The sequence below is a fragment of the Miscanthus floridulus genome, chromosome 4 (assembly GCF_019320115.1).
Source record: "Miscanthus floridulus cultivar M001 chromosome 4, ASM1932011v1, whole genome shotgun sequence".
NCBI classification, from domain to species: domain Eukaryota; kingdom Viridiplantae; phylum Streptophyta; class Magnoliopsida; order Poales; family Poaceae; genus Miscanthus; species Miscanthus floridulus.
The window spans coordinates 63,759,744-63,786,456 of NC_089583.1; the positions used below are offsets into that span (position 1 = coordinate 63,759,744).

A 26,713-nucleotide genomic window follows, 5' to 3' on the forward strand; every position below is an offset into this window, starting at 1 on the left:
TCTAGAATCGGGCATCTCTGCGCATATTTTGGAATTGGCTATTAAGTGCTGCCACCCGTTGAGCCAATTGACCTAAATTATCAAATTCTTGCCCAAGCAACTTTTCTCTCCATGTTGTCAACATTCCTTGAACGGCCACCGCAACTAGCTGATCATCAGTCAAATTCAATGAAAAGCATAAGTTTCTTGTTTCTCGAAACCTCTGAAGGAACTCAGCACTCGATTCATTAGCCCTTTGCTTTATAGTTATCAAATCTATGATCTTTCTTTCCCCTTTTCCAATATAGAAATATGTATGAAATTTCTTTTCAAGATCACTCCAATTGGCAATGGAATTAACCGCTAGTGATGAAAACCAAGTGAAAGCTGGTCCTGATAGGGACAAAGAGAAGAAACGAACTCGATGTGCTTCCTCAATAGAGGCTTCACCCAACTGAGTAAGATATCGACTGACTTGTTCTATTATACTTGTGCTATCCTGACCAGTGAACTCAACAAATTCTGGAAGCCTATAATTCGTAGGTGTAAGACCCTAAAATTTGCATAATTTTAAATAGGAGAAAATGATTTAACTACGAATTTGGTGAACATTGAAATTTAGAAAAATAATGACTTTGTTAAAAATAAAATCAAATATAGGTCTACATACATGTTTATGTATTCATGCTGTTGCATATTATTTTTGTATTGTCTGGTTTGAAGTCAGATTTCAAATTGATTTGAATTTGCATTTCAAAATTTGCTTTGGAAAAATTAGAAAAGGAAAATGAATTTCTCTTTCTCCCCTTCCCTACTTTTAGTCCAGGTCGGCCTGCCTCTCTTTTCCCTACACAGCCCATCTTTTTCTCACGCAACCCGTCCCAGCTCTTCGCCGGCCCAACAGCGCGCTCATGGCCCAGCTGCGCGCGAACGCCATGCTCCTTCCGCTTCGTTTCGCTGACAGCTTGGCCCCACATGTTAGTGCCATCTTCCTCGTTCATGTTCGGGCTGGACTCCAATGCGCCGCCATGTCCACCTCTGCTACGCCCTTGCGGTGGCATGCTTCCCACATCGCCATGCCTCATAAATACTGATGCCCGCACCCGCCGCTCTCCCTATCATGCCCTGGAGCAAGCCTCTGCCCTCGTATCATGCCGCGTCACGCCAACCCTAGCGCTGCCACCAACACCGCCGCCTCACCGAGCACCATGCCATCCCTATTTGCTTCATGCCATGGTAAGCTGCCTAGATGAGTTTGCATCGCTCTCCTCATCCTCCCGGTGCCTTCGGTTTATTTTCTCGTGGACCGTAGGTCCTTAACCGCACACGCCGACGAGCTTCTCGTCGTCGTCCATGGAGGACCACCACGTCGTCCCTGTTCCTAGCCGGCGATGCTCTATTCACCTTCCTTGTTTCAATCTTGAACGTCTATTTGAAATCCAACGGTCCATATCTTAAGATACCCCTCCGCTGCGAATTTTGCAAAAAGGCCATTACAATTAATTAGATCTTAACCCACCATCCCTAGTTTCTTTCAAAAGGACCCCTGCCTTTTCTGCAAATTGTGGCCGCAGTCCTTATGTTGGTTTAAAATCTGATTTTAATTATTTAAATTTGAAAATTAGGTTTCATCTATTTACAGAACTGCCACTATGTTCTATAGGCCAAAAAATCTCCGTTTTAACTCTGATTTGATCCGTTCAACTTGCGTTAGATTTGTAATTCCATAATCTACATGTTCATACTACTGTTAGGTATGTTTTCAACTTTTAAAATTTGAGGTTAGATTTAATCTATTATTTTACTAAAGGAAATCTTGTTTAAATCATAACTTCTTTGTTTTAGCTCTAATTTTTGTGATCTTCGCGTCTATGTGTTCGTAGTGAGATGTAGATTCATTTTACAAACTTTCATCTTGATTTTATGCTGATTGGTGTACCATTCTAATCTATAGCTTTTGTTTGTTATGTATGATTGCTTTTGGATGCTTGTATGTTGCTGTGATTATCGAGTATAGACGGTGAGCATTTCATGAGAGACCAAGAGTACTACTTGGACGAGCAGGATCAATAGGAGCACTTTGTTTAAGGAAAGTATATCATGGGATTATCCTTGTTTCCTATCAATGTTAATACATTAATTTCATGTTGCATGTGTCACCTTGATAGGGATTTCCCTAGAATTGAACTTATACCATGTCACCTACGGGATATGCATTGGGTAGCTTTGCTAGTGCTCATTTAAACCATGATCTTATAACTTGACTAATGGTATATGAAATAAACATTAAAATACAACTTTTTAGCAACATGGAACCAGGGGGCTAGAGCATTGGGTTGTTTTTATGGTGCTCTAGATTCCTCTTCCTAAGGACTTATCTGTAAGTGATCATTCGAGACTTACAGTACAGCTGTGAGGGCTATATGGCTCTAGCTTTAGCTCAGTATAAGGACCTTTTCTAGCTTGTTAGTGGTTACCTTTATTGGCGTAAGAATGGCTTGACAAATCAGGTATAGTGCGGCCTCTGTCCTTGTGAGTATAGGCTACGTGTCAACCTTCCTTGGTAGTGGGTCAAGAGGTTGGCCACCTCGGGCGAAAGGGTAAATCACGACTAACAGTGAAAGTGTACAACCTCTGCAGAGTGTAGAACTATTATAACAGCCGTGCTCACGGTCACGAGCAGCCTTGGAACCCTTATGGAATAGATGATCACTAAGAATTATCTGTTTATGCCATTCATTATTCATGTTTACATTGATCATGTGTTGTACTTTGGGATTGAAACAACTTGTTGCTACTCTTATGCTAAAATTGTGACAACCAAAAGCTGAATGCTGTCAAACCTGTGTCAAGCCTTTTGAGCCTCATAAATCCCATATTACACTTATTGAGTACGACATGTGCTTACTGACATGTTCTATTATACTTGTGCTATCTTGACCAGTGAACTTATAAAATTCTAGAAGCTTGTAATTCCTAGGAACGACCACTAAATCATACCACTCTGGATATAGATGTTTGTATAAAAGGTCTGCCCTTTTGGTTTTAAACCAAACTGATTTTTCATCATTTCGGTTACTCTGAGCAACAATTCATCAGCATTTAAGTTTGAATTTCTTAGCAATTGCCGACCCATCTGTAAATTAAAATTCTGAGTGCCTTGATATATTGATTTGGAATCATATTAAGAGTATTATAATCTGAACCATAATGATATCCTTGTGAAATATCTATTTATCAAGCCCCTTGCTGATTTACTGTTTGAAATCTCTGATTGAAAATATTAGGATCTATATCTCTATGAATTCTTTGAACCGATGGTGCTATTTTTTGAGTCGATGGTGGTATTTGTCCTGATGTACCAAAATTAACCATCTGATTTTGAACTTGCCTTGTCGGCCGTTGCACATGCTGCACTGATGATCTAGGATTATATTGCATTTGATTAGGACTATATTTGCTCAGACAAATTTTGAATTGCCTAGGCATCATCACTCTTAGCTAGTGCTGCTTCTTGATGGCTAGTACTGGCTTGATTAGTCCTCTGAGTCGACGGATGTAGGATATCGTAATAAGCTGGTCCAACCTGATCAAGTGAAAATCCATAAAACACCTCCTTCATAGTATTGTGGAATGTATTCAAGAAAGTTGTATTATGATTCAGCGTTGCATCATGAACAGATTTGTTGACAGCTTCTACAAAGAAACGCCTATCATCAGCTTCGTTTGTATCTCACTGTCCATGCATCAAAACTCTTGGCAGTGGATATTTCTGTACAACTTTATTGTGACGTGTTTTGGTATATGACAACAAGCACTTGTTCTGAAACTCCTCTATAGCCTTGCCAATGACATCTTTATCCTCATCAGGTAAGTCTTCATAAGGCACCATAAGAATGTCGTTGTTGTTATGAACCGCCATGACCATAAGAATGTCGTTGTTGTTGTGAACCGCCATGACAATTGTGGTCCCACTGAGCGTGCCAAAAAGTGTATTGACACAAAAATATGGCGATGTGATCAACACATAGCAAGCCAGAAGATTGGAGTGGAATGAGACCAAAGATCTGCTGGGCATCAACACAGAACCAACTGATTCTGAAAAACCAATGACGTGCCAATCAATTTGACCCGCAATTGATAAGGAGAGAAAATCTTATCAGTAATTTAAGGTGGAACATATCGGTGTTGCACCAAATAGTTCCAAATGTATGGCTAGATAGCCGATTCAATGAGGCTATCGACTAAATAGTCGATATCCAGTGTATCCATGAAATAAAGATCTTTAAATCAAGGATTATCGGCTAATATTAAACGATAATGATACGAATCAAAATAACCGATGCTCATGGAATATCAGAAAGCATCATCGGCTAAATGGAACATGATCAATATAAAGTGTTGATCCAATAAGTTTGATGAAAAGAGTATAACATGCGAATAAATCGACTATCTAATATAAATGAATCTACAAACAGTTTTGAGTCTAATCTATTATCGTCAACAGTGAGGTTCGATCGGATCGATGCAGCTATGATAATGATAGTAGACTAAAGCCAAATAATCTATAAAACCATATATATGTTGACAGATTCATGAAAACATGCTATATGCGTGAGAGTATAGGCAAATCGGCTAAAATGGCCGATGTAGTCATAGCAAACAAATAAAATACATATCTCGATCATGAAGAAGACCACTAATCGATAATTTCTAATCTAAAGCCTTACCATTGAGGTTCGACTGGATCGATGTAGCTATGGTAGTGTTATTAGATTAGATCTCATTAACTAGTGAGTTTATTCAAGATTGAAACATGTCTTTGGATGCATACCATATTTAACTAGAATAGAGATAGAACAACCGATCTAGCGGAATTAAGCCATCAATTATAAGATTTGAAGCGTGACCAGATCAAAAGACGACCAATTAAGATGGTATGATGCCGATCTATCTCTATCTCAATCGGATGATTTTGTTATAATTAATAAAACATTAATTATAGCAAGATCGATAACTAGTGAATCAACCAAAAACAGCAAGGAAAATCTTACTAATCTTAGCAGATTCGATAACTGGTGATATTGCATTAAACAACAAGTTATTTAACACAAAGTCGATAACTTTGATCTATATTATGATTCAAAAGAGATCAATCAGCTGATGCAACCTTACAAATTATGATACAGATCAATAACTAACTTATACTATGGCTCATAAAAGATCAATCAATTGATACAACTTTACAAGCATAATACAAGTCATGACGGTACTCACAAACAAGCTGGAGGTTGATTAGTCGATGCAGCCCTGTTTGCTGAAGAACTCGCTGAGACCTACAGTACTCCTACTCCTAATACGATGGCGAAAACCAAAAAGGTTGTATTGATTGAGTGTTCCTCTTTTTTTTATAATAACTAGTGTCTAATATTTATACCGGGAACCTAAATGTGAATTCTACTCAAATACGACTCATTATAATTCTTGGAATAAAAGAAAACTTCCTAACTTAATAATAACCTGGACCCCAAATTTCCTTATTTGTAGAGTTCGACATATCTTTCTGGTGCCACTCAAGTATAGCCCATTAACGCTGTCTACTGACGTCATCCATAAAATAGTCGATTCTGACATCACATCTAAATCAGCTGATACCGATTCACATCTAATCGATCCCTTGATGACACAATCCTAGAAGCTCTCTCCATCCTTGCGTGTGGCTAGGCGAGGGTCGCAGCGCAACCAAGCGGGAGGGCGGGCGATGCAGATAAGTGAGGCTGAGGGCGACCGACATGGGCAGATGGGGCCAAGGGCTGGCGGCGCGGCTAGGTTGGCTACATGACCAGATAGGCCGAGGACGGGCGGGCGGCATGGCCAGGCCAGGCTGAGGAAATGCGGTGCGGCCAAGCGGCTGAACCCCAACAAGATAGCACGCTTCAGGAAGAACAATAGAGAGGTTGACAGTTAAGTCACCAAACGGTGCTAAACGAATAAAAAATTTGTATCCATGCAATCTCCTCTTTTTCCTTTCAACCAACGGTAATGCTACTTACCAGACGTCCAGACAGGCAGACACAGACGATGCTTCGTCGAATACACACGCCCTCGCTCCCCGCTCTTTGAATGCCGCACGTACATCCGGTTGCTGCGTCGCTGCCGCCCCACCCTGTGCCACCCTCTGCGCCACCGGTGCCATCCCCACCCGCCCCTTCTACATCATCGTCGCTGCCGCTGCACCCACACCCACCCTCTGCCCCACCGCTACCATGCCTACCTGCCCTCTGCGTTGTCACCACCGCTCGTGCTGCCCCCACACCCCACCCTCTGTGCCCATCACCCAGCTCCCCATTGTCGGCGAGCTCCGAGCTGCCGGCGAGCTCTACACTGGTAACCTCCACGTGCTGACGAGCCTCCATTCGTTGAAGCAGCAAGGAGGTATTGCGCTGAAAGCACATATTGCAAGCATATGTTTCAAGTGTTTCGGGTGTTTCAGAGGTATGTTGCAAGTGTTTTATATTGATGTTGCAAAAGTAGATCGGGATGTTGCATATGTTGCAATGGCTATATATGCATGTTTTAAGTGCATGTTTCAAATGTTTCATCTCTTTAAGACGTATGTTGCAAATATTTCATCTGTATGTTGCAAAAGTAGATCTGGATGTTGTATATGTGTGCAAGACATCGGGGCACGACAGGGATGGGGCGTGGCACAAACAGGTACGTAGGGCAATGGGGCGTGGCGGGGGACGGAGCGTGGTGGGGATGGCTGCATGTCGGGGAGGGGCCGCCGCGAGTGATGTGCGTGCGCTCCGTTCCGTTACGTGGGGACAAAAACGCTCGCTCCAATCGTTTTTCTATTACGGGTTTCATCATACGGGTGGAATCACAGGCTGGGAGCTGCGTCCGAACATGTCCTTGCGCCGGACGTCCATACGCTAGTTGTGTCCCGTTCAACCAAACATAAAACAGGAATTCCATCAACCAAACAGAGACATGGTTCATCTGATTCTAGTAAGGCGTCGTTCGGTTAACTGTTCATGGCTCTTCCATACCAGGATTGATTCCAGCCCAGTGTAAATTATTATTGAATAATTTCCGGCCATGAACAATTCCATGCCATTCCGGGCTGCAAACGAACGGCCCCCATGAGGAGAATGGATCCATCCCTCTCTTTCTTGTCTACGAACCAAATGCGTTCCAACAACAATATGGGCATTGGTGTGGGTGATTCCAATCCGACCCCAAATACTGGTTGGCAGCTGCAACGACACACGCGACAGCTCCTTGCGTTGCAAGCATTGACTAAAATTCTCTGTAATCCAATCCAGTGGTCGAATAATCAATCAATTAATTATAAATTATTAGTACCAGTAACAATATATAATTAATGTGTATTGTGTAGGGGAGAAGGTAACGTACGTTGCGCTCCTAGACTGCAGCGCTGATGGTGACGAGGATGTCTGTTTTTGGTTAGTTCTTCGCTTGTGCAATCCAGCGACAGAAACCACATGGACACGTCACGTACTCCTATCTATCGTCTCGCGCCACAAACGCGGGCGGCACGGCGAATCGCAAAAAAACATGGCAAAGGAGTATAGGACACGCTGCTGCAGCATGTGGCAGGTACACCCATTTATCTCCTTTTCTTCTTCTTCTTCTTCTGTTTCTATGCTCTTTTTCCATCCAATTTCCATCCATGCATGCATACACGTGACTAGTGCATCACTGGGCCTCCTCGATCAGGTCCTCGTGTTACTCGTATACATAGGAGTATTCTACTGCACTCATATATCACGGATCTCTCTATGAATAATCGCGCCTTGTGCGAATCCAGATCCGAAGGTCAAGATTCAAGAATATACACTCCAGAGGCAGGCATCCATGGATGGATTATATACAAACAAATCAAAATTATTAAAGCGTCCGGGAGCAAAGTTTCTGATATATATAGGAAGGTTCAAACTACCTATCGTTCTCTCTACCAAACAAAACAAAAAAAAGCTCTCTTCAATTTTAATGATTGTTTGAGGTCCTGCAGACAAATCCGACAAACCAACTACTATGAGATTTGTGGCCCAACAGGAATCACACAAAACAGTTTAGCCATCAGGTGAATCCCACTGCAATCTCAATTACAAACTCGGTGCGTGTTTTACATTAAGGATGCAATTGTCTTTTAATTGTAAGGAATCACACAAAATAAATTTAGGTAGCAAGTTAAACAGAAATTGTTTTTACACGACTAGGAATAGCAAGATAGCTATTTTTTTTTTAATTTTATATGAGCAAACGGCACATCAGTGGGCTCCAAGTCCTCCATATTTCCAAGAAGATCAAGCCTGAACCCTAAGGAAGAAGGGCTTGTAGAACTGAAAAGAAAACAAGAAGAAAGGTTAACTAATAGTATGTATGAGACATCTGGATCACGACGTCAGACAATTTGTCGGATGCAGTGCATGAGAGCAACACTTTTTTTTATCTAAAATAGTATCCATCAGAAAAAAAACAAAGATTACAATTCACTGGATCTGCAAAAGGAAATCAGAGTGAACCACTCACAGGTGATGCAGCAGAGTCCAGGCACGTTCCGGAACATGGATATTTCGCCCAATGATTCAGTACCAAGCAGTCCATGCAGATTTCAGACCGTATCCACGAAATAACTGATCATTGATCGAAAAAAATAACTGATCATGTATTGGGACCATAGAAAGAGAGGGCAACTTAATCTTCTGTGCTGGTAGGAACTTTTGTCTTAACAATCCGAGTAATCAGTTGACATATTCATAATTTATTTTCACCCTTGGCTGACTTGTTGCTAATGCCAGCTTTCTGCATTGCTCAGTGAGCTCCATGCTGCAATGAGTAATCTCCAATTCTTCCAGTGCTGGGAGGCCCGTTTCTGGCAGCTTTAAGATAAGAGGGAAGCAGAGACCTCCAGTTTCATTAGGGACATCAGACAGTGCAGACCCACAGGAAGTTCCCCTAGAGTATTGCACTGCAAAAAATGGAGCTCCTGTAGGGACGTCAGGTGTTGAAGTGCACTCTCTTGCTCTTCTGTGAGTCTCGTCTCTTGAACATCGACAAAATACAGGCTCTGCAGAGAGGTGAGGCTTTTGCACAACTGTTCATCAAGAACAGAGTATGTGTCAATCTCAAGGCTTTCCAGTTGAGAACACAGCTTGTATCCCTGCATTGTGCTATGTTCCAAATACGGGAGTATGTTGGATGATTCAGATTCATTCAAGTGCCTGAGGAATCCAAGGAATTGCAAGCCATCTATTTTGCTGACCGATTCACAGTCTCGAATGCTCAACTTCTCCAGTGCTGTGCAGGATTGTAGCTGTAGAGATTTCAAATACTTGCCCCATGCTAATATCTCTAATCCTTGTAGGCGGGTTTGATTCCCTGGAAAGCAGATCTGCAGCGTGTCAGAGGGATAGAGGATTTCGTCCAATTCAGAGGCAGAATTGAGTCCTAGCACAAGGTTGACAAGTGAATTTGGAAGGAGCCATCTTCCATTTGTATTTTCAGATTTGTGCACTAATGATGAGAAAAAGGTTGGGTCCTACCCAAACGCCTAGGCGCTCAAGTGACGTGAATCTAGCGAAGCCATCCTTGCTACCTGAAAGCACTGGGTCTCCGCAGCTATCAATGTCCAGCCTCTTTAGAGAGGAGATGACATTACATGGAATGCAGAGGTGTCCATCTGAAAATGAGCTTGCCAATGCATCATCTGGATTTGCTGATGATGAAGCCTCTGGAGCTGAGCCGAGATTCAGTAGGCTACTCTGGTTCTCTTGTAACGATATCCCTGTTAGGTGGCACTCTTCTAAGTCCAGTTCCTCAAGGGCCAGCAAATGCCGCAGGATCTCAAAAAGCAGGGTCCCCTTTATCCGACAATTTTGAATCCTCAGGTATCTCAGATAAGGGGGTGCTAGAGCTTCCATATCTCCCTGTTTACCCTCTTGCCCAACATCTGAAGCCAAAAGTTCTTCACACCGCGATATGTGCAGCATCCTTAACTTGATGAGTTGTCTCAAACCTGAAAACATAATATACGTTGTTTTACCACAGCCATCTATTACCAATTCAGATACGAGACTTAACCTAATCTCTTCAAGCTTAACCATCAATTTCTCACCTGATGGCATAAACAAATGGGGATGACTTGGAACTCCAGCAATGTATAAACATCAGTAACTTCTGATGATGGTAAAGGACAAGATACCATTAAATTGGGACAACCATCAATGAGTAAAGTAGCAAGACGTGGCATCCATGAACCTTGCTGATCTTTAATCTGCCTATAGTACTCAAAGAGAGGAAAGGACTTAAGCTGAGGGCATTTCCTTATCTCTAGTACCCTTAAAGTAGAGTTAAAACTCCTCAGGGAATTGCAGCTGCATCTCTCCAGTTTGGGCATTTCACACATTGTTAGCTTCTCAAGTGAAAAAAAGAATGAATACTTCTATTATTTTCTGCATATTCACCATCACCAGTTTTGTAAGCTTTGTAAGTCTTGTCAGAGATGGGAGTTTTTGCAATTCTTCAAAACCCTTTAGACTTAGAACCTGTAAATTAGCAGCAGAAGTTGCAAACCAGATGGGTAAGCTGTCGCTACTGTACCGTTGAATATACAGTTTTTTAACTGCTTTGTAGGGTTCAAGTATTTCAAGCATATTCTTTGCTGTTTCCGAATGTAGGCCTTTCTTAGCATTCTTCCATGACAAGGACAGTGACTCTAAGAGTTCTTTGTCCCTCAGTATTGGCCCATAACCAGCAGCCCTATTATCATCTTCTTCAAGCTCAGATAGGTGAAGCTCTACAAGCTTGTTCATGTTTTGGATTTGTGTTATATCAAAGCGAGTTGAATGCTGATCACTTAAATCTTGCACATCCTCATGATCTCTCATTTCGCCATCATTAGAAGGAGAAGGCAATTCTCTCATTGTCACATCAAGATACCTCAAGTTAACAAGATTACTCACTCCATCGACTTTGCAACCATATGGATTTTCTAAAACTTCAAGGTGGTAACATTTGCTCAATGGTACAGATGAAACTTGATGTTGCCAGATACACGGACTCCAAGATTTAGATACCGAAGATGTGTACAGCTTCCCAAGTTGCACATGAAAGAAATAATATCAGCATGCTTTCCATAGATTTCAAGCGACCGCAGACTCTCTGCATCTTTGAATATACTCTGAAATTCTCTGAGAAAATGTTTATTATGATACCCAATGATGAGGGACCTTAGTCTCATCACTGATGTAATTTTTTTCATTTTTTTGTCAAAATCATCATGATGCGATGCATTTTCATATGGACCAGGAGGCATTATTGACAGATGGCGTACAGTTGGCAAGATATCTCTGCAGTCTAACCCATTTATAGTCTCAAACTCTGTTCTTGAAACCTCAAAAGCCAAATCATGCATAAGATGATGCATGAAAAACCGTTCATCACTCTCATTATATTCAATGATGCCATAGTTCACTAAAAGATCAAGATAATCCTTCCCTATATCCTCTGGTTTTGTACTTCTATCCTTGTGGTCCACAAATCCTTGTGCAATCCAGTATCTAATCAAATACATTCTGTCAGGGAAGACATAACCCTTTGGAAACAGAGTTACGAAGCTAAAGCACCGTTGCAACAGCATAGGTAGGAAATCATAGCTTCGCTTCAAAGCTTTCATTATTCCTCCACTGATTTGCAGGGATTTCCATTTTTCATTTTTCAGAATGTTGTTCCAATGGTCCACGGTAAGATTCTGTCTTAGTAGGGTCCCGACTGTTTGTGCTGCCAATGGGTTTCCATTTAGCTTCTCTGCTATTTCCATACCAATGATTCCTAGACTTGGGTGTCCTTCATGGTTTTCATCACCAAAGGCGCAAGCTTTAAAAAACATCCAGAAATCGTTAGCTTCCAAAGAACCAACTTTTATTGGTTGAACTGTGCCAATCATTTTTGCGACTGACAGACTCCTGGTTGTGATGAAAATAACAGTGCCTTGTGGATTATAATATATAACCGGAGCCAGCACTCTGTTCCATATGGCAACATGCATGGTGGTGTCCCATATGTCTTTGACTTTAAGCAGCTGATAAGCATATCCTGAAGCCTAGCAAAGCTCTGTATGTGATCATGCCTCTCTTTAGAGACAAAATCTAGCATGTGTCTAAGAAGTCTCACTTCATCAAAATCAGTAGACACGGTAATCCATATCCTATGATGAAACTGATGATGTTCTGCATTGGAGTAGGCATATTGTGCGAGCAGTGTTTTACCAACCCCCGCTATGCCCACTAAAGGTATTATAGTAAATGGTTTTGAGTCATCAGCTCTCATCATCTTCCTGATCTCTTGCATCTCGTACAACCTGCCAAATATTTTGTTCTGAACAATAGAAGATGTGTCTGTCGGATGGTAATGTGGACTTTCAGAACTTTGGAATTTAAGTAGTTTGAGCAATTCATTCACTTCCTCCCAGCCTTCTTTTAATTGACGACTTAGTACCAGCATCTTACTAGAGTATTCAACATTGTTAAACTTAAGGGTTTCAGATGCAATATTCTGTTTCAAGCCCTCATATACTCTCCTTTTTCTGCTACCCGTTCCGGTGTTTCCGCTACCTGATGCATCCACACTGTAAGAAGAAAATGAAGTACCAGTAAGACATCTTATATATGTCCACAGAATGAATAGCTGAACAAATTTACGGAGCTACATTAATTTCCCTTAACACTCCCACAACACATGTACACCCAGAGTCATTCGCAATTGACAATGCATTTACACCAATCCTATATATTGTGTTATATACGTTGACCACCATAACAAGCTTAGTCACAGCATTCATATACTAGCATGCTCAAAATCATCTACTAGCTCTTTCATGCCTTTCTATGGAGTATGGACCAAAGAGAATTCCTTTAGAGAACATGGATCATATTCCAAGGTATAGGTGATTAAATCCTAAGGATACAATGCAAAAAGATGCTTCAAACATTGGATGAAGAAACAAGCAAAAGCAGCAAAGACCCAAAGAAATTAGACAGAACAGATGATCTGGTAGTAGATAAAATGAATGCACCAGGGTATTCCTTGGAACTAAGTGAAAGAAGGAGAAAAATACAAGGACCCAATGGTCCGGTGCTAGAAAGATAACAACCGGGGTATCAACATAGTGTTTTTCCAAAGAGAGACTAAAGACGTCCCTTACTTGGACAGATTTCTCATTCCAGAAAAGAAGAGAGATTAAATCCGAAGCTGAGAAAAAAAATACAATAACCAGAAGTTATAATTTGTTGCTAAGAAGTTTGGATGTTCAAGATGATATATTTTTTTTTCATAATCTAGACTGTTGCGCAAGATGCAGTTTCAAAAATGGACTTTTACCCTTTTACTTATTGACCCTTTTGTATCAAGAGCATTGACGTGAGCGACAACCACACACTTCATCACACAGTACTAATAATGGGCTAAAAGGATTACACTTTGGCTAAGGCCCTGTTTGACATGGCTCCAACTCTGGATGGAGCTGCTCTACTCCAGAACTTCAGGTGGAGCCAGCTCTAGGTGGAGTTGGAGCTGTCTGATGGAGGTGTTTGGCTGGGAGGGTGTCCCCAGCTCCAGAAAAGCGGAGTTTGAAGGTGAATTATCATTATTGCCCCCAACTTATGGTCCCACCTGTCATCCTCGTATTCCCCTTTTCTTCTTCCTTAGTTAGCCAAGCAGCTAAAACTTTTTCATATTTATTAAAAATTGTTTACTGACTTCAACAAATTACTCTAAACTATATCAGCCCTGATTGAAAAGGGCTGGAAGCAGCATTATCATTAGTAGTCATCTAAAACGGAAGAAACAGAGTTGAAAAGGGCCGGACCGTTGAGCGGATAAGAGCTCGATCCAGTGGGGAAGCTAGGCTACGATTGAAGAGGTTACGACTTCGATTCGCGAGCTGCTCTTCATCCCTGTCTTCTTCTCCCTCCACGACGTGCCTGTTCTTCGACTGGTACGCGGACCTGCTCCGCGCGGCACCCTTGGGCGCCATCCAGGCATGGGGCCCCTTCGGCGCGGGCCACGTCGTGACCACCGGAAGCCCCACTGACGTCGACCACCTCCTGCGTGCCGGAGGAACGACCTCGATGACGACGAGGATGCCGCCGACCTGCTGTCACGGTTCATGGCAGCCATGGACGAGGAGGACGGCAGCGAGCTCGGCGCCATGTTCCTGTAGGGAAAGGCGGCCAGCCGGTGGGGCTCGGGCTGCCGGCGGCAGGGGTAGAGCGGCGATGGGGGTTGGCTGGCCGAAACGCTAGTGGCGGCGGCGGGAGAACGGCGCGAGCGTCGTCAGAAAAAACGTTGGCGCGGGGGCTATCGGAGGAAAAAAAAGAATGAAACGTTATTTTTGTGTAACGAGTGGCATTGGTGGGTAATTACCCAACTCCACGAGGAGGTTCAAAAGAGGGGGTTTTGGAGCAGCAAAAGAGGTGCTCCAAAACTCCATTCCCATTTGCACTACAGCTCCATGGAGTTTTGGAGTTGGAGTGTTTGGCTATAATTTTTGTTGGAGTTGCTGGAGTTGTGGAGTGGAGCCATCCCAAATAGGCCCTAAGTATCCTACTTAAAGAGGCTGCCATGAGCCAAAAATATAAAGAAATGGCCACAGGAATGGGCGCAATGCTCTACCATCCTGACCATGCTTCTTTCGAGCATCTCGAAGGACTAGAACGCCAATGGTTTCCACAAAAGTTGCTTGCTTTTTATCTTGGTCCTCTGTGCAATTGCAATAGGCCAACATGCACTTTGGACACATTGCGCATGGGTGAGGCATCGCCTGGCTAATGGGATAGGGAAATAATATCCCACCCTTCAAGGGTAATATTGGATCTTAGCCATCCATTCTTCACAACTCATTTAATCATAGCCATTCATCCTTTTCCCTTTCCCCATCCCACCTCTCATAACTCGTTTGCCAAACACTGCCTGAAGTGCTTGATCTACAACATGAAGCGATAAACATTGTAACATATTCCAGCCTTTCACCTCTAATTAATAATTGCCTTTGTTAAGGAGAGGCAACCATTCCTAGGTTGTCCATTATTATATTCATGTTACCAGGTCATTCATCTATCAAATTAGACGACACTATGTAAAAAAGAGTCATATCTACCAGCGCCTCCTATGGACACCAGACGAACGTGCGTCTGTGATGTGAGTTCACAGATGCGCGTTGAACCCCGGTTGGCGACTTATCACAGACGTAATAAGTCGCCGACCGGGGTTCAACACGCGTCTGTAATAAGGTCTACTACATACGCACGTTGTTAAAACGTGTCTGTAGTTGCAGTTGGGACGTGTCTGTACCATGAATCGCTTTACCTTCTATAGACGTGACCAACTATCGATGAAATATGGTCGGCAGTCTACCTAGGGGTATGCCTAAGATAGTAGATTGTCGACAGACAGGTGCGCAAGCCACAAACAAGACGGTGACGCAAGACAGACACGAGGTTTTATCCAGGTTCGGCCGCCAAGAAGGCGTAATATCTACGTCCTGCGTCTGATTTGTATTGCTGTATGTCAATGAGAGATGTTTTTTTAGAGGGGTCCCCTGCCCGCCTTATATAGTCCGGGGGCAGGGTTACAGATCTGGAAACAAATCCTAGGCAGTTACAATTGCCATATGTGGTCGGATAAGGATTCCTATTCTAACTGACCAGGATCTTGCTTGATCGCCAAATCCGCCTTGACTCCTTGCGCGGGACTCCGATCAGGTTGGCTGGGCCGCGCGTCATCTTTTGGTGGACCGGACCCACTGATCCAGGCCGGCCCAAGCTTAGCCGTAAGGGTATAGGGGTTAATACCCCCATAGCTAGTCTCCGAGCACCATGTATTATGCTGCGACACACCATTTTAACCTTCTCCAACAAGTAAGGCTTGAGTCCTTGACATCTCTGACCACCGTTGTCGTCGGAGAAGTAGGTTGTTCGAAGAATGTATGGTGCTTTTAAGAAAAAAGAAAAAGATTTCCATCCTGTGAAGTGTGCCCACTTGTATTTCTGTAAAGAAATGTAAGTGAATCTTGAAGCGTAGCATCCTTGATCATCAGAGGTGTAGTGGTCGAAAAGAAAACACATTCACCGCAAGGTGAAGTGTGCCCACTTAGTCCCCGAGCCTGGCAGTAGGTGATGCAGGCACGTGGTGCCAGGGTCTAAAAAGAATTCCCAGTTAAGTTAAGAGCCCAATTGTCGTACAGGCAATACGAGATGCACCGGCAGGTGCATCGTACCGATGTAGTCCCCGGGTTTGCTGGAAGGCAAATTATGAGTCTTGTAGCAAGGTCTAAATAAACGTCTCTCAACTGTATGTGAGTACAAATCACATGTAGCCGAGGAGAACGATCTCCGAGCAGTGGTCGGGACAGTCCCCGAGCACGATAGTAATCCTTACAATCAGTCAAAGCATAGGGGTCGATTAAATAAACACATTCACCGCAAGGTGAAGTGTGCCCACTTAGTCTCCGAGCCTGGTAGTAGGTGACGCAGGCACGTGGTGCCAGGGTCTAAAAAAGAATTTCTATTGAAGTTAAGAATCCAATAGTCATGCAGGCGATAAGAGATGCACCGGCAGGTGCATCGTACCAATGTAGTCCCCGAGCTTGCTGGGAGATGAAGTATGAGCCTTGTAGCAAGGTCTAAATAAATGTCTCTCAACTGTATGTGAGTGCAAATCACATGTAGTCGAGGAAAGCGATCTCCGAGCAGTGGTCGGGACAGTCCCCGAGCACAATAGTAGTTGTAGCAGCCCCCGAGCACGACAGTGGTCGGAGCAGTCCCCGAGCACGACAGTGGTCTGGGCAGTCCCTGAGCACGGCAGTGGTCTGGGCAGTCCCCGAGCACGTCATTGGTCTGAGCAGTCCCCGAGCACGGTAGTGGTCTGGGCAGTGCCCGATCACGGCAGTGGTCTGGTCCTTCCTTGAGCACCAAATATGTAGCGAAAAAACGAACGCCGCTTTTATTATTATTTGGTGTATTTATTTATCTCCTTACTCTGTCAAGTCCAATCTAACACGTCTGGTCAAAAAAGCAGACGGGTATAGCACGTCACTCTGTCTTCTTGCTCTTTCTAGCAAACAGTCGCTTGGCACATGTATAGAGGTGCGTCAGTGTGGGCCCTCTCACACTATCAATGAAGAGGCGCGTACACTGGTAACGAAGGGGCATGTTTATTGGCGTAGATCTCGAGGTTGTGAAAACAACTGTCAGCGGCGCGTGTGCACATCTCCCAAGAATCTTGGGCGGATGAAACGACGGAGCTCTTGGTTATTTATAATATAGAACTGGTAAGTTACTTTTTACCAATCCCCATTGTCATTCGCCGCCGCAACCTTCTTCTTCCTCTTGCCGAACCCTATTCCCCCGAAAACCATCACCAATCCCCCCTCCACCGCATCCACCCCTTTAGCAAGGGCAGATTAATGGCGAAGAGAGACGCCCAGAAGAAAGGCGGAGTCATGGCGAAGGAGTGGTGGAAGTCAAGGAGCAATGAGCAGACCATCGAAGACCTGGTCACCATGGGAGTGCTCCACAACAAGGCACTCACGAGATGGCGTGCGTCGGAAGGAGAAAGCTTCCCCGATCCACAACCAGGTGAGATTGTGGTTTTCGAGGATTTTTTCCAGCGGGGTTTTGGGGTTCCAGTGCACCCTTTCCTTCAGGGGCTCTGCTTGTATTATGAGATTGGGATTTGCAATCTGCATCCCAACTCGATTCTTCTTGTCTCCACCTTCATCCATCTTTGCGAAGCCTATGGTGGCTTCCAGCCCCATTTCAACCTCTTTCGCCATCTGTTCTGTCTGCGGAAGAAAGGGAGCGGCGGCTCGAAGATAGCCGGAGGCGTATACCTCAATCTGCGTGACGGTATGAAGGCCTAGTACTTGCACTGCCCCTAGAATACCTCACTGGACGAATGGTACAAGGAGTGGTTCTACATCCACGAAGAGCCGAACACGATCACCCTGTGCGACGTGGGGTTGATTCCAGAGAAGAAGAATAGCTGGTCGGAGAAGCCTGAGCACTTAGAGCAGATCGTAGAACTGCTCGGGATGATCCCATGGGGAAAGCTGGACGGTCCAAGCGTGGTCAGGAACTTCATCAGCTGAAGGATCTAGCCCTGCTAGAAGAGGGTACATCCTGGATATGAATACCAGGGGACCGCAGATCCAACGAGGACTAGGAAAGAGGCGCTTAACAAGATCGAAATCAAGGCCAGGATTGGGGAACTATTCAACTTAGCTGATCCTAATTATGTCAGGTTAAGCGACATCGAGCACGCCTTCAAGCTGGCTCGACCTCCCCCAAAGGTAAATGATACTTCCTTGTACCTATAGAGTTATGTTGTAACAAAATTTGACTATGTTGTTGCCTTTATGTTTCCTAGATTAATGGTCGTGACCAGGCAGCAGTGTTCGTGTCTCCACCCCCTAGTATGGATTGGCCGCAAGTTGCTGGCCCTACCGCCCAGACCAGTGCCAGGACCGAAGACGTCGACTGGGCGGTACTCAGGGTTGGGGAGGAAGAAACGGCTAGGGCTGCTGGCAAGCGGCCGACGGCCAACAAGCGTCGTCAGGCCATCTTCCCCCTTTCAGATGATGAAACAGAGGATGCGGACATCTTCCGACTCGTCCCTCAAAAGAGGAGGAGACAAATGGAGTCGATGGAGGAGGGTGGCTCCTCTGTGCCAGCAGTGATCGCATCACCGACCACTACAACACAGAGGACAAACGGAGGAAGGGTCGAGCACCCAACCCCAGCGCCAGTACTGGTCGTGGAGAAAGACCCGATGGAAACCGTCGAGCACGTGGAGCAAGTGCGGTCGAAGAGACGCTCCTTCGCCACGTCATTCCGTGCTTCCAAGATGTAAGTATTTGTAACCTTGATGTAAGCTTACAATTTGTATTGAATAATGTTGTCTTCTGAACTTTTCTCTGATATATTAGGTCGGTGTCCACCGAAAATCCCAACCAACTAGCCAGGTGCAGCACGACTTCGCCAGCAATGGTGGAAAAAACTACCCAGCAGCCAGCTGTGGAGGAACCTATGGAAGAAAATCCACCAGCACCTCAGCAGACGAGCGGCCAGACAACAGTCCTCGAGCAACTGGTCGAGAAGAGAGCCGAGCCAAGTACAAGTGCTCTGAGCACTAACCCTGCTGAGGGGGACACTTCGGCGCCAAGGGGACCAGACCAAGCCGAGGAGCAGCAGCCGGAGGTGGCACAGAGCACTCTTGCCGATGCTACGGCTCATGGGAAAGCCATAGTGGTCGTTGAGACTACAGAGTCTAGACCATCGCCACCTCCTGAACAAGAGGCCGAAGAGGACAAAGTAGAAGAGATCCTGGGCCATCCCCAAGACAAATGACAACATGTATATGTGTCGCGCTGGTGGAACGACGAGTGGGTTATGCATGAAGAAATCCCAGAGGTCGAAGAGACCCTAAAAGTTGAACGAGCGGCAAAGCGTCTGGTGACAGAAGTCCAGGTATGTTTGGTTTGACCACTTGATCCTGCTATTTAGTCGAACTGTCTGACTTAGTTTGTTTATATACAGGACTTGATGAAGACCGCAAAGTACCGAAAGAGGTGCTTCGACCAGATTAAGGGAATCACGGCCAACAATAGAGAACTGGCGGCCGAGGTGGAACGCTTGCGCCGCTAACTTGAAACCGCCGACTAGGAGAGGATGGAGCAACAGGCACAGAACCAGAACCTGGTCGGCCAGCTCAGTAACAAAGAGCAGGAAAAAACAAGTAAGTTTTCATCTTATAATAGCAAGTGCAGGACTTGTGTTGTTGCATTGTTGGTAGTGACAGCTGTAATGCAGGCTTAGAAGCCGAAGTAACCCACCTCCAGGAGGAGAATAGCCGTGTGACCATAGAGTGTGGTCGCCTGAAGGAGGACAACAAGAAACTGGCGCGCAACCAGTCTCAACTCTAGGACCGCACAACCAAGATGAAGGAGGAACTGAAAAGTAAGTGTTCCATACCACCTTTCTCATTCTGTTGCCCACCTTATCTTGTCGTGCCATTACATTTTGATGTCTTGTACGGTTTGCAGTTTTAAAAGTCAATGCCAAGAAACATCTAGAAGCCGTGATGAAAGATCATGATGGCTGGAAGGCACGATGCCTGGAGACCACCGAGGATTGGGATACATGGAAGAACTGGTGCCAGGAAGTGGCAACTGGCATTTTGCCCATCCTCGACCTTATCGACTCGGCGCTCACAGAGGAAGAGCCAAGGACGCCCCAGCTCGGACTGGTCGAGAGATGCAAAAAAGCATGGGGATGGTTCCAAGAGTTCGTGAAGGAGGCGGGTGAGTACATGGGTGCCCATGTGCTAAGCGTGGTGTGTGCCCACTACCCCCTGATCGATCTCAAGCGCCTGGAGGGTGGATACCCGAAGGAGGTAGACCCAGACAAGGCTGAGGAACTTCGGATGGCCTAGCTAGACCTGTCGTCAAAGATAATTGGCGACATTAACCTATGTGGAGGCGGGACAACACCTGTACAGGGTACGCCATCGATAAGTCAGCTGGGAACACCATTAGTTGCAAGCCAACCGACGAAGCCTGCGGTCTCGACCAACCAGGCATCGGCGAGGCCATCCCCTTCAGCTCGACCAGCACAAGAGTCCCCGAGACTCGAGTAGGATATCGGAAGCAGTGAGCAGTAGGTGCTGCGTGCCCCGACCAGCCAATGTAATAGGCTTAGAGCTATAGAAGGAGGACATAGTTGTGTTATTGAAAACTTAGCCCTTTTCAGGCAAGCTTGTAATAACGTAACTGTATATCATCATAAGCTTGTTTGCTTTGTATAAAACGTATTGACGCTTGAAACTCATGTTGGTGTAACTAAGTGAGAATATGTTAACATTCTGTTTAGTTGTACCATTTTGCTCGACACATCATCTCGAAAAGTTTGAGCGGCCCTAGTTTGCCATGTGGTCGGAGTGTGAGGTGCATGACCTGTGCACATGTAGACGCGGACAAGTCAAACCAAGGGGGACCTGCCGATCACCCATAATATAGAGAGCGGATCCCATGCATGTGTTGGGAGGAACCAGAGATAGGGCCTGCTCCGAAAACTGTAGAAGGAGTGGTGGTCGGCTTTTACTAGCTAAGTTAGAATAACCATAAAATTCGAAGTGACACATTAGAGTGGTCGGATAAATCATAATAGCTTTATTGAAGTAAATCAAAAGTACAAGAGGAGTACATATCTCAGTAGTTAAGCATAGAAACATCTAAGCTTGTCGATGTGCCACGAGTTTGGTACGTCCGTACCGTCCAGGTGAGCTAACCTATAAGACGTCGGTCGTGTGACTTCCTTGATCATGAAGGGCCCCTCCCATGGGGTTGCGAGTTTATGGACACTAGCCTGGTTCGTCTTCCACATTAGGACTAGATCCCCGACCACAAAGAACCGCTCTTTAATGTTCTTGTTGTAGTAACTACGCAAAACAGTGAGGTATTTGGCCGTACATACACAAGAATCAAGCCGCTTCTCTTCTGCGCTATTCACTTCTAGCTCCCGTACTTCATTGACCTTGTCTTCATTGAAGTTCTCTACCCGTGCTGATCTGAAAGCCATATCTACAGGGAGGACTGCCTCAGCGCCGTAAACCATAAAGTATGGCGAGACGCCAGTGTTACGACTAGGCTGAGTTCTAAGGCCCTAGACCATGGCTGATAACTCTTTGAGCCATCTTCTGGGAGCTTTGTCATTTTCTCTATACATCCTCTTCTTCAATGCGTCCAAGATCATGCCATTTGCCCACTTGACTTGTCTATTAGCTCTAGGGTGCGCCACCGAGATGTATTTTACTACTATGCTCCTTTCATCGCAGAAGTCCCAAAAAGCATTCTCGGTGAACTGAGTACCTAGATCAGTGATGATGCTATTGGGTATGCCGAAACGGTGGATGACCTGGTCGAGGAACGTGATGGCCTTTTCTGAGGATGCCTGTACCAAAGGCATGTATTCTATCCACTTAGAAAATTTATCGATCAGCACAAAGACGCATGTAAATTTCCCTAGAGCCGGTTTGAAGGGCCCGATCATATCTAGTCCCTAGCATACGAAGGGCTAGGAGGCTGGTATTGTCTGGATCGCATGTGCTGGTACGTGGATTCTCTTGGCGAAGAACTGACAACCCTCACAGTGGCGGACTAGCTTCTCTGCGTCGGCTACTGCTGACGGCCAATAGAACCCTGCTCGAAAAGCCTTACCGACCAGCATTCTTGAGGCCACGTGGTTGCCGCAGGAGCCAGAGTGGATTTGGTCTAGGAGATGTTCGCCATCCTCCTAGGTTATACACTTGATCAAGATTTCCTCCTTTGCATTCTTGCACCATAGCTTGCCATCGACGAGCAGGTACTGCTTACTGCGACGCATCAGGCGCTCGTTTTCTATCCGATTAGTGTAACCGCTGCCATCTGTTAGGTACTTGATGAAAGGTATTCTCTAGTCGGGCTCATGAGCGGTCGAAGGCGGCTCAGCGGTGCTTGACGTCGGAACCGTAGCCACCAATTGCTGGTCTGGAGGCTTGTCTGCCGTGGAATCTTCCTCTTCGATGGAAGGCATGAGCAGGTCTTGGACAAATACGCCATGTGGGATTTTTGCTCAGGATGATCCTAATTTTGATAGTGCATCCGCTGCTTGATTCTTGTCCCGGACCACGTGTATGTATTCGATGCCATAGAACCTGCCTTCTAGCTTTCTAATCAATTTGCAGTATGCATCCATCTTTTCGCTGGTTGTGTCCTAGTCCTTGTTGAGTTGAGTTGGTTGATGACCAGAGCAGAGTCTCTGTAGACATAGAGACGTTTAACGCCAAGCTCAACCGCAATGTGCAAACCATGTAGGCATGCTTCGTACTCGGCGGCATTATTAGATGCTGGGAAATAAATCCTGAGGACATACTGGAGCTGCTCCTTGGATGGTGACATAAAAAGGACTCCTGCTCCTACACCGTCGATGTTGAGAGAGCCGTCAAAGTACATCGTCCAATACTCGTCAGATCCAGGAGAGATAGGCGTGCTTAAGTCTGTCCACTCAACGATGAAATCGACGAGTGCCTGAGACTTGATTGTAGTGCGGCTTGCAAACTCCAAGGAAAAGGGGCATAGCTCCATTGCCCATTTGATGATGCGTCCGTTTGCATCCTTGTTGCTAATGATGTCTCGCAGAGGGTACTCAGTCATGACCACCACACGATATCCGTCGAAGTAGTGTTTCAACTTTTAGGATGTTATCAGTATGTCATAGATCAACTTCTAAATCTGTGGGTACCTGGTCTTGGACTCATTGAGTACCTCACTAATGAAATAGATTGGTCGCTGTACCTTGTAGATGTGGCCGGGCTTGTCTTGCTCGACCACCATGGCTGTGGAGATCACTCGATTAGTAGCCGCAATGTAAAGCAGGAGTGTTTCGTCTTCTCTTGGAGCAGTGAGGACCGGAGGTGACGTAAGGTATTGTTTTAGCTGTGTGATGGCAGCGTCTGCTTCCTCCGACCACTCAAACTTTTCGGATGCTTTGAGTAGTTTAAAGAATGGTAATCCTTTTTCACCTAATCTTGATATGAAACAGCTGAGGGCGGCCATGCATCCGGTAAGCTTCTGAACATCCTTCACCTTTTTGGGTGGCTTCATGTCCAAGACAGCTTTGACTTTCTCTGGGTTAGGGCGTATTCCATCGTGACTGACGACGTTGCTGAGTAGTATGCCAGAAGGAACACCAAAGATGCACTTCTTTGGGTTTAACTTCCACTGGAATGTGTTAAGGGCTGCAAAGGTGCGTTCTAGGTTGTCAACAAGGGTATGTGCTTCCTTGGTTTTGACAACTATATCATCAACATAAGCCTCGACGAGGTCGTCTTTTATCTCATCTTTGAGGCAAGCTTGTATAGCGTGTTGGTAGGTAGCCATAGCATTCTTGAGCCCGAATGACATGGTCGTGTAGCAGTAGGCGCCGAAGGGTGCGATAAAAGATGTCTTGATCTGGTCATCCTTTTTGAGAGCGATCTGGTGATAACCAGAGTAGCAATCGAGAAAGGAAAGCAGATCGCAACCAGCGGTTGAATCTATGACCTCGTCTATGCGAGGTAAGCCGAAGGGGTCCTTAGGGCAGTGTTTGTTGAGATCAGTGTAATCAACGCACATTCTCCATTCATTATTCTTTTTGTGTACAAGAACCGGATTAGCTAACCACTCCGGATGATACACTTCTTTGATAAATCCGGCTGCCAAAAGCCATGTAACTTCTACCCTAATCGCCTCCTTTTTGTCGCGAGCGAACCGTTGTAGCTTTTGCTTGATAGGTTTGGCCTTGCTGTTGACATTCAAGGAGTGCTCGATCAAGTTTCGAGGTACACCGGGCATGTCAGCAGGTTTCCATGCGAACACATCCACGTTGCTCCTCAAGAACATGACGAGCGCGTCTTCCTATTTGGGATCTAGGTTGGCCCCGATAAGGGCCGTTTTGCTGGGATCACCGTCGACTAGCTAGATCACCTTGTGCTCCTTGGACTTGATGTTCTTGCGTGGAGCCTCAAGCTCTGGGATCTCTAGGTGGTCGGTCGAGGTCTTCTTAGCATCGAGCATAGTCTTGGCCATGCGAATAGAGAGGTCGTGAGCCTCTGCTATTTTGAAACTGTCGTCTTCACAGGTATAAGCTGCGTACATGTTGCCTTGGAGGGTTAGAACTCCTTTCTCAATAGGCATCTTGAGCACCAGATACCTGTAATGAGGTATGGCCATGAACTTAGTGAGCGACGGTCGACCAAGAATAGCATGGTAGGTGCCATCGAAGTCAGCGACCATGAAGTTGACGTAGTCGGTGCAGAAGTGGTCTGGGGTCCCAAACTGCACAGGTAGCATGATCTGTCCGAGAGGTGTAGAGCTCTGTCCGGGGAGAACACACTAGAACTGTGCCTCATACGGCTTGAGGTCCGCCTGAGCTATCTTCAGGGCGGGTAGACTGTTCTTGAATAGTATATCGATGGAGCTGCCGCTGATCAGTACTCTATTGAACTGAACCTTGTTGATACAAGGATCGAGGACTAGGGGAAAACGCCCTGGCTCAGGTATTGCGGCCCATTGGTCCTTTCTGCTGAATGAGATTTCGCGGTGAGACCACGGAGGGAGCCGCAGATCGGTGAGGAGGTTGTCGGTGTTGGCCATGTTCAAGCACACGCGGGCAAGCAGCTTGCGTTCTCGTTTGGTCTCGATGGACACTTTGCCTCTGATGATGGTGTGTACGCAATCGGTTGGCTTGACGTACTTGTGACGAGGGTCTGCATCGTCGTCGTCATTATCCTCGTTGCGCTGTTCCCCTGCGTCGTTAGGCTTGTCGGACGTATCCAGAGCCTGTTGACGTGTGTAGATAGACTTGAGAATGTGGTAATTCTCCATGGTATGGTTTGACTTAGGATGGACCGTCGTCATGGCAAAGAAGTATATTTACTATGTTCCTCCTTAGAAATGTCCCTTATGCATGAATGTAGAGTTAATCTTTTGCTATAATGAGTTTATATGCCATGGTATTTCTATAACTTTGTAGTAAGATTATCATAGGAACCAACCTCACTCATTATTCTCCCAAATTATCAAGTCTATTTGTTTATTATGGATTTATCTCCTGTGTGTCATCATTCATAAATCTTATCATTACATTTACCCCTGCTCAAGCTATTTTGGTATGATATGTTAGTAGATACTCAATTGTTATTCAATACTCTTTATTCTATTGTTTTCCTATGGTAAAAATATCAATAATGGTACCTAGAATACTCCCAGTAAAATGCTACAATGGTATTCTGTGCGCTTGTAGAATTCTTATTTTTAGTTTGCACTTATAAATACCAATAAGCATTTATGGTGCCATGCTGGGGAAACAATTGGCGTAAATAGGTTTCTACTGGTTTAATTTACTGCTAGCTTTAGCGGAATTACCCGTGTTCTGTTGAATTGTGGAATAGGCAGTACAACAGACGTTGTTTCTACCTTCCGATAAGTTTTCACAAGAAAAAGAGAAAGACTGAAGAACCCAAGGTGCTTGAACATTCATGATCAATCAACACTGGAACCCTGCCATCTCATAGGTTTGTATAGACATATATATTATTCTAACGATGTGTAGATTGGAGAAAAGGTTGCCATCACAAGAATTCAAATCTCATGCCATGTGACGAACAAAGACGCTGCACTACTCCCAAATTCCATCTCAAATTGTGAGTCATGGTAAGTTTGATCGAGAAAGGAGAGTGTTGATGGTCACTAACACCCGTTTTGATCATCAACATTTCACCCAAAAGTATGATAAAGTGAGGTAAATCATCATCACATGTGTTGAATTTTGTTTATAATTCACCTAGTTTCACTTATACATGGAAAAATATTTGTATGTAGGAATTTTAGCAAAAATAGTGACAAATATGGACAAAGGAGGCAAGTGGACGTGGCAGGAGGGCCTAGGGCCCACATGCCATGTCGGTCGGCACCACTTGACACCCCAGTGGCCCCTACCACATCACTGATCCATGGGAGAGGTCCTCCAAGGCTTCTCCACCACCGATCCAATGTTGGTTTGCTTCAAGGACCGAGATAGAGTGGCCTTGGATCCATTGGTCCACAGTCATACACTTTGGAGCTTCCAACTGA

At 45.0% G+C, this 26,713-nt stretch overlaps 1 protein-coding gene across 1 annotated transcript; it reads right to left on the reverse strand.

The window, feature by feature from the left end:
- Positions 1 to 11,026: 11,026 nt before the first annotated feature.
- On the reverse strand, positions 11,027 to 14,217 carry LOC136548568 (putative disease resistance protein RGA4). The gene is made up of 4 exons (XM_066540048.1): positions 14,013 to 14,217; positions 12,505 to 12,620; positions 11,967 to 12,384; positions 11,027 to 11,883 (listed from the first exon to the last, which is right to left on the reverse strand). The coding sequence occupies exons 1-4, from the start codon at positions 14,215 to 14,217 to the stop codon at positions 11,027 to 11,029; spliced, it is 1,596 nt and encodes a 531-aa protein (XP_066396145.1).
- Between the last annotated feature and the right edge of the window lie 12,496 nt (positions 14,218 to 26,713).